This window comes from Nuphar pumila, chromosome 3 (assembly GCF_984573655.1).
Source record: "Nuphar pumila chromosome 3, dmNupPumi1.hap1.1, whole genome shotgun sequence".
In the NCBI taxonomy this organism is placed as follows: Eukaryota; Viridiplantae; Streptophyta; class Magnoliopsida; order Nymphaeales; family Nymphaeaceae; genus Nuphar; species Nuphar pumila.
Genome location: NC_143251.1, coordinates 136854666 through 136863705, shown reverse-complemented (window position 1 = coordinate 136863705; position 9040 = coordinate 136854666). Strand labels below are relative to the sequence as shown.

Sequence of the window (9040 nt, the reverse complement as noted above, 5' to 3'; positions counted from 1 at the left end):
CGTAAATCCATCATGGCGTTTGTATGTAAGTTACCCAAGGATTTTTTTTAGGTTGTTTTTCAGGATCATTGATGAAAGTTCAAGAGAAGCTGCAGTTGTTGATCCTGTGGAGCCTGAGAAGGTTTTGAAGGTAGTCAATGACAATGGGGCCAATCTGAAGCTTGTTCGTACCACTCATCATCATTGGTCTTCTTGTCTTAAATTCAGGAATTTCTAGCTGTTCGTGAGTTCATGATTTCAAAAGTTTGTTATGTCATGGTTAAAAATTTAATGGTTTGTTATGACAGAGTAGGTGGTAGGTGCCTACTGTTTTTCTGGCCTACTGCCAGCCTCCCGGGATTTTGAAGAGCTTTTTTTATGTTTTTTTAAAATTTGACAGTATAGATATGTTCTACATGTTTGGTTTTATAGGAATCTACTCTTGGATCATCCAATTTCGACATGCAGGTAGGTTTTTATAAGGTTTAAAAACAAACTGTCTAAAATTTTTATAAATATTAAAGGCTTCAAAAATTATGTTTTTTATTGAAAAACATGATCCAAGTGTCATTTTCTAGCAAATGGACCATGCTGAATATATACATCTGCAGGGCCAGATTTGCCAAAAACTGCTTGAAAACACCTGTTCACTTGCAGTAAGCTGGCGGTAGGCTAGATTCCATTATGACATGATTAGAAATTTAATCATTGGAATTCTATGATGCTGTAAGTACATGCATTATGCACCTTGAATTTGTGAACTTCCAAATTGTAGGGATCACGCTCGTGGGAATGAGAAAATAAAGGGATTGGTGCATGGGATAAGGGTTTTTGGAGGTTCACTAGATAATGTACACAGCTGTACTGATAAGTTAGATCATGGAGATAAGATTTCCATGGGGAGTGACGTGAACATATTGGCCCTTCACACACCATGGTATGTTTCCATACAGCTGCGCTTTCTTCTTCTTTCTTTCTTCCCTTTTTCGTGAAGTCGTTAAAATATCATGTTCCTGACGTATACATTTTCCTTTTGGTAAAAAAATTGAAGTTTTTTATTGCACAATTTCTAATGGTTGTTGCACTTCTCATATTGCACCAAAACTACACTATATTTTAGAATAATTATATTCATAGGGCCCATTTGTTTCATGTAATTTTCACGGAAAGATGCTCTGGCACCCCTTTCCCTCCTTTTCTCACCATGTGTGAAACAAACATGTAAGTGTCATGTTGGGAAAGTACCATGCTGGTACAAGTGGGTCTCAGTTTTTCCTACCACCTATTTCTTTTCACATGAAAAGTCTTTCATATCTCACCCCATATGAAAGAACCTTCATGAGAAGGACTCTTAGAAAGTCATGCCACTTTCCATGGAAATGAAACAAAAAGGCCTACATGTGTAATATTGCAATCATGAACTTTTTCTTTCTAACCTGTGACTAATGGCTCTAGACTAGTTGACTAAAATGTCTGTAAAATAAATTCAGTGTACAACAATAAGAATAAGAAACGAGAAAAAGAGAAGAAAAAATGTCCTGTCTTGTGGTATGTCCACAACCTACTACAGAAATTCTGGTCAAATTAAAATAAAATCGAAAATGCATCAATATTAACATTTCATTTGGTGTTGTGTCCTCAGCTTTTCTTGGTTTTTGTGAATGGGTTCATGTTGCATTTAGGATTCTAATTTTTTGTTCTTGAATGCCTGCATTTATTCTATCCTTTACACCGGTTCAACAAATCGGTTAGAATATTAGATACTTGAATACTCCATATGCTTACATGTATGTATATGATGTCTCCAGCCACACTAAGGGCTACACATGTTATTTTGTGTCAAGCAAAGGTGACCAAGATCCAGCTGTGTTTAATGGGGATACATTAGTAAGTAACTAAAGAAAAGGCGACACCTTTGTCTTGTTCTTGATATGCTTTATCATTTATGACTGGATTCCTTTATGTTCCATAAGATTGAATCAATTCTCAGTTCAATGTTGGCCTGATCGCTACACTAATGCTAGTAGTGTGATCCCATTTTCCACAGTTTGTAGCTGGCTGTGGAAAATTCTTTGAAGGCACTGCAGAGCAGGTGTATCAGTCTCTCTGCAAAACATTGGGGTCATTGCCAAAGTCAAGTCGAGTTTATTGTGATCATGAGGTATGATTGTATTTTGAAGTCTTTGGTAGCATTTAGCATTTGTTGCATGAAATCTATGTGCACATTTATATTCTACAAGTCTGCCAAAATTAGATATTTTTGGGCTATATAGCTTTTGCATTGAACCTTAAACTTGGCATATTGACAGAGATTTTGTTATATGTGTAAATCAGCAAGGTTGTAGTTTACCATCACTGGATCTGGATGGAATAAGCCATATTATGGACTCTTTGGAGTAATCAAACATCTTATAACCATGAAGGTCTCTTCTTGCTTGTGTTTTGTAGTCTCTCTCTCTCTCTCTCTCTCTCTCTCTCTCTCTCTCTCACACACACACACACACACACACATAGAGCTTGCATCTACAGCAACAAACATTTGAAATGGCAAAAGAGTGGCAGCAAAATTCTTGTGAGAAATTGAAGATTTTCATATTTCTCGCATTTTTATCAGAAAAATAGCGGTGAAATAAATACATTAAAAAATAAAAAGATGTTAGTAAGAAGTGTAAAATGTTTGAAAATAGAATCGACCATTTTTTTATGAAAGATAGCTGATAAAAACATAAATATCGTAATAAATTCTGATAATTTACATTTTAGTGAAAATTTCACGATATTTTGCCAAAGATGGCAACCTAAAGTATCACATTTTTTGCCGATATTTTCAAAATATTGCTGATATATTTGTCACTATCCTGTGTATGCACAAACATGATTCTGCCACCATCAGAAGGGGATGTTGGAATAATGCACAAGCTGCCATCAGAAGCGATGTTGATAAGTTGAATATTCATTCAGAAAACAACAAAAATTATCTGTTGTTTCTGATTAAATTGCTCCTTCGGTTGATAAGAGAAATTGGTACTAAAGCTGTCAGTGTGTAAGATGAAGCACAATAACAGAAAAGTTAATGTGAGGGATTTTGTGTTCAGTACACAGAAAAGAACCTTCACTTCGCGTTAACTGTTGAACCAGAGATTGAGCAGATAAAGCAAAAACTTTCATGGGCTAAACATCAGCGTGAGGCCAACCAGCCCACAGTTCCATCAACCATCGAGGAAGAAGTAAACACCAATCCGTTCATGCGTGTCGATATCTACCAGAGATTCAGGTATGAGTCCACAGTTTTCCTTTCTATTAAAGATGGTAGAATACAGGGATGTTTTTATCTGTTTTACTGAACCGTGGTGCTAGTTGTTAGTGGCTTAATTGATAGGCCCAAAGAGTCCATGCTTATGAAGTGTTCACATTATATGCAGCACCGTCATGACGGGAATGCAGTGACCTGCCTGAAAGCCATTCATCTTGGCATTTCTCGAGAAGGGTGCGGTGTCTATGTTGAGATGGATGGTCAGCAGTAATGCAACTGCATGCTAAGCATGCGATGCCGCTGCATAAAAAATGACCTCATTCAAATATATATGTTAATGTTTGCAGAGGCGAGTTGGTCGTTCCGACCCCATTGAAGCCCTCGAGGAACTGCGGCGTATGAAGGATAATTGGGGGGCTAGCTAACCAGCAACAAGATGACTTCGTGTTCACCTGCACGCATCCGTGTCTGTCCTCTGTGCGGCTTTGCTGAAAACCATGTATACAGGAGCATGCAGATGTATATATGGAGAGTGAAGTTAACTGAAATATGAAACCTTTGGATTTCATTCCCCATTTCATAACTTTCTCTCAATTCAGCATGATGGATTTAATAGGAATCAACCCTTGGAAAATATGTTTTCTTCGAAAAAGGAAAAAGTATGGTTGTATTTGTTCAACCATTGGTTTTTGAATCACCAAAAAGTCCTGCACATAAGTCGAATTCCGGCAGGAAAGGTTCTGAAAGAAAGGATGATCTGGTTGTAGGAGCAGCGCGCTAAAAGTTGTGTTCTATTTAAATGTTTTTCTTCACTAAATGGTTGATGTAGATCACATTTATGGAATCCTATTTGATCAAAGCAACTTGCATCAATGAAATCTCAAAGCAACTTGCATCTATAGGGATGACTTTGGAGTTGAGTGGTACTCTCTCTCATAGTCTTATTTTTTTAGTTGACAAAACCCAAATATGCCATCCTGCAGCCCACCACTGTGGGTATGGACGTCTGGTTGGGTATCTGGCTCAAGATGGGCTCGGTTTGGACTTCCCTGTGCTGTGTAGCCTGAAGTCCCATAGAACTCGCGCCTAGCCTGACCCCATAATTAGTAAACAAGCTGTAATCTGGGTAGCAGTAGCTTCAGAGTTTTACATCTCTAGGACGACTACCATAGGTATGGCAGACTAAGCCAGTGCAACCAGGTTCTCAGTGCCAGACTTCGAGTAATAAATAAAAAAAATAGGAGCTCGGCCCAACCCAATAACAATTGAGTTCCAAAGGGACTGACCGGACCTGACTGGAACCCAGCCTGATAAATTGTTGGTCAAGCCTGAGCCCAATAAGGGCTTTCAGTGGGTTAAGGTCTCCTGACCAAGTCAGATATTAGCTTTTTTGCCTTTTTCATACCATTCTTTTGGTGCTTGCCTCTAATTATGAGATATTTGTCTCTCAAAAGGGTGGGAGCTCACCCGCATTGAGAGGCATACAACTCTATCCCAATGTTGAGTAACTAGGCATCTGGATTTTCTTGGTTTGGGAAAATTTCATAATAAGTTTTTTTTTAGACAATTTGCAGAAAATATTGGTAAATATAGCCCGTAAATATAAAGCATAAAAATAAAGGTTAAAAAAGTGTTTTTATCGTGCTAATATCAAACTATTATCTCTATATTTTCATTATAAGTTATATTTCATGTTGAGACATGTTTATAAGGGTCTTGTGGGCTTTCGTATTAATGTCCATTTGGTTTGGGTCTTTTTGTAATTTGGTGTTCATGGTTAATCTCTATTTAAGAAGAGATTAACCCTAATATGAGATAACGATTCTCTCTCTCTCTCTGATTTGTTGGAAACCCTAGATGGCTTCAACATGGTATCAGAGCAGGACATAACTCTGGGCGTCTGATTTGATCGATCCACACACTGATCGATCGGGTGACACTGTGTACATCGTGAAGAGCGATCTGAACAACGATAAAGTTGATCGTTGTGTGCAGCAACTACAACTATCGCTATGTATAGAGTATGGATCCAACAAGAATGTGAATGGGTGGCGCTGTGTAACAACATGAACAATGATCAACCTCTCCAGCAAAAAACTAATCGAGCGTGTGTTATGCGTGTGGTAGTAGTAGAAACGCAGATCGGGTGGTGATCGTTGACAGCGTCTACAACGACTGGTGTGCGCAGTGGAAGCCGAGTTCTTGTTGTTGCTCGTCGTGGAGTCGAAAACCCTAAAATCTGTCAAAGATGGTGTGTCGTGATTTGGCAGATCTGTTAATGTAGTGGATCATATCTGATCCGTTGTGGACGTGAGGGGGTCGTTAGTGTTTTCAGCGAGCAACAGTCGTCGTGTTGTCGTGGATTGCTATACAGATCTGACAGAAGTCGCAGGGATCTATCAATCGTTGAAAATCCAAATCTAAAATCAGATTTTACATGAGAAAATATGTGGAAATCTGATCAGTGTAGGTCAAAATCAAATGGTCATGGATACATGTATGAGTTTTGTGTTGAAGTAGTGAAGTTGGTAAGAGATTAAATACATATTTTAGTTGTGGATCTGCAAATTTTTTTTTTGAGATCTGATCACAGATTCGAGTGTGTTGAATATTAATTTTTTTTTGGTAAACTTGCATTCATGGTAAACCTTCATACTACCTGTTTGGTCTGCTCATATCTGGTCGTCGTGAAAGATTGTTTATATTAAATAGTCGTAGTAATGGCTGATTCACGAAAAGGGAAGCAGAAAGCAGATGGGTCGTCAGATTATAAAGCATTCTCTAATCTCTTGGCTCAAGTGGCTAAACCAGGTGCAGATTATTCCAATGATATTGTTACTCTTAGCAAGGCTGAATATGACGAGCTTCTAGCCTTACGCCTATCTACTTTGAATTCTCCTGTGGCCAAGGTTGCGTACTTGGAAGGTGATGGCCTATTTGGCCAAGGTGGTAGGTGGATCATTGATTCATGAGCATCTAGACACTTGTCTGGAAATTCGTGTAACTTTTTAAGTTTAAAACCTATATCTGGTCATAAAGGCATTGTTCTTGCTGATGGGAGTTCTTCCTCAATTGTAGGGCAGGGAAACATGTCTATTTCTCCTACTCTTCAATTGTCAAATGTTCTTCATGCTCATTCTTTTCCATAGAATCTATTATCTATGAGTCAAATGACAAAAGAACTGAATTATAGGGTGATTTTTTATCCTATGGGTGGCACCTTTCAGGACTTGCTGACATGGAAGAGAATTGGTGGCGGTTATGAGGAAGGTGGTGTGTATTATCTACATCAACCAGTGGGTTCGGTCTATTCTGCTATTACATCATCCTCAAGTTCTCTATTATGGAATCATCGTCTGGGTCACCTTCCAGTGCCAAAACTTTGTCATGTCATTCCTCATATACCTCATTCTATTTCTTTTCAGTGTGAAACATGTCAATTGGGAAAACATTGTCGAAGCTCCTTTCCCTCTAATCAAAGTCCTTCGAGTCAAAGAGTGTTTGATCTTCTTCATGTCGATGTATGGAGTTCGAGTAGGATTCCTAGTAGGACTCAGTGTCGTTATTATTTGGTTATTGTTGATGACTTCTCAAGGTTATCGTGGGTGTTTCTGTTAAAAGATCGATCTCAAGGCCCTATCATTCTTAAATCTTTAATTGCTGAAATAAAGACTCAATTTGACGTGTGTGTTAAAATTGTTCACACTGATAATGCTCTTGAGTTCAAATCTAAAGACTTGCTTCAATTCTATTCTGCCAATGGGATTTAACCTCAGTTTACATGTCCCCATACATCCCAGCAAAATGGTGTAGCTGAGAAGAAACATAGACAAATTCTTAATGTCGCTCGGTGCCTAATGATTCAATCCAATATGCATGCATCGTACTGGGGCGATGCGGTTTTGACTGCAGGCTTTCTTATAAATTGCATGCCTTCAAGTTATGTAGAAGACCAGATCCCAATTCAAATTCTCCATCCTGAGGTTCCTCTCTTTCTTATCCCCCCTAAAGTTTTTGGATGTGCGTGTTTTGTGCATAAGCTGGGGCCTGATCGAGATAAACTTGCTTCGCAATCTATTAAATATGCTTTCCTTGGGTATCCTAAGAATAAAAAAGGATATCGTTGCTATGACTCTATATCCCATAAAGAGTATGTCAGTGCGGACGTTATCTTCTTTGAATCTATTCCATATTTTTCGAGTACTACTCCAAGGTTACAGGAGAGCCATGGAGATGTCCTTCCTCTGTCGATTCCTCCTTTTTCGTTAGAGTCGTTCTCTCCATAGTCATTGGCTCCATCCTTTGGTGAGTCTCGCTACCGAAACCCTCCTATAGTATACACTCATAGGTTAGCACCTACCTCCATGCCCCCATTACCTCCTTCTCCTGAGGTAAGCATCTCTGAGCATCCTGAAGTTTCTGCTCTTAATGATGATCTTCCTATTGCTCTACGCAAAGGAAAAAGACAGTGCACCTTTCATCCCATTTCTCAGTTTGTTTCAGAAGTTAATCTTGGGGCATCTATGAAGAATTTTATTTCGGCTCTGTCTGGCTCCTTTGTTTCGCTTCATCACAGTCAAACTTTATTCGACCCCAAATGAATGCAGGTTATGCGGGATGAGATGGATGCCCTATGCTCTTGAGGTACTTGGGACTTGGTTGATCCTCCTACTGATGTAAATATTGTTGGTTGCAAATGGGTATATACCATTAAATGTAACTCGGATGGGTCAATTGAACGGTACAAAGCCCGATTGGTTGCAAAAGGCTATACTCTGACTTATGGTGTTGACTTTTTTGAAACTTTTTCCCCAGTTGCTCGTCTTGGCACTATTCGTCTCGTTCTTTCTGTTGTTGTGCACTATGGATGACCCTTGTTTCAGTTGAATATAAAAAATGCCTTTTTGTATGGGGATTTGCATGAAACAGTCTACATGCAATAACCCCCAAGCTTTGAGGTTCAGGGGGAGTGTCAGAAGGTGTGCAAGTTGAAAAAAACTATTTATGGCCTGAAGTAGAGCCCTCGAGCATGGTTTCACAAATTATTTGAGGTAATGTTGAGTTTTGGATTTGTCAGGTCAACTTCAGACCATTACTTGTTTATCAAGAAAACTAGTGTTGGAATTGTTGTTATGGTGGTATATGTCGATAACATCATATTGACAGAGAGCAGTGCCCAAGATATTTATGCAACAAAGGATCATCTTCAAAAACATTTTGTTACTAAAGATCTTGGTTTCCTCCGATATTTTCTGGGTATCGAGGTTGCAAGAAACAATATGTGTTGGATTTATTAAAAGAGACTAGAATGCTAGGAGCGAAGCCAACTAACATTCCGATGGATCCCAAAACTCATATGTTCGATGAGAAGTTTGAATATGTGGATAGTGCCCGTTTTAGATCCTTGATGGGTAAGTTGTTATATGTGATCGTTACTAGACCTGATATTTCATTAGCCGTGAGTAAAATCAGTCAATTCATGGATAAACCTACCAAAGTTCACTGGGATGCAACTATGATGGTTCTCAGGTACCTAAAGTCATCTCCTGGTAAATGACTGTTGTTTAAACAAAATTCCTCCTTGGATGTTGTTGCTTACACTGATGCAGATTATGCGGGATCTATTGAAGATAGAAAGTCAACAACTGGATTATGTGTTTTTGTGAGAGAAAATCTTGTTGCTTGGAGAAGTAAGAAAAAAACTGTTGTAGCCAGGTCGAGTGTTGAATCGGAATACCGAGCTATGGCTCAGATCGTAACTGAGATTATGTGGGTAAAATTAGTTTTGACCGACCTTCAGGTGAAAGT

At 38.7% G+C, this 9040-nt stretch overlaps 1 protein-coding gene across 1 annotated transcript; it reads left to right on the top strand.

The window, feature by feature from the left end:
- The first annotated feature begins 12 nt into the window (after nucleotides 1–12).
- LOC149843996 (hydroxyacylglutathione hydrolase cytoplasmic-like) lies at nucleotides 13–3657 on the top strand. The gene is made up of 7 exons (XM_090001007.1): nucleotides 13–17; nucleotides 64–186; nucleotides 755–916; nucleotides 1788–1866; nucleotides 2027–2140; nucleotides 3075–3253; nucleotides 3582–3657. The coding sequence occupies exons 1-7, from the start codon at nucleotides 13–15 to the stop codon at nucleotides 3655–3657; spliced, it is 738 nt and encodes a 245-aa protein (XP_089857133.1).
- The last annotated feature ends 5383 nt before the right edge of the window (nucleotides 3658–9040 follow it).

Bases quoted from the DNA above. Each gene is read 5' to 3' on its own strand.
- LOC149843996 (XM_090001007.1), top strand. The intron at 187-754 runs GTCTTCTTGTCT...TCCAAATTGTAG, and splicing joins CGTACCACTCATCATCATTG to GGATCACGCTCGTGGGAATG. The intron at 917-1,787 runs GTATGTTTCCAT...TGATGTCTCCAG, and splicing joins TTGGCCCTTCACACACCATG to CCACACTAAGGGCTACACAT.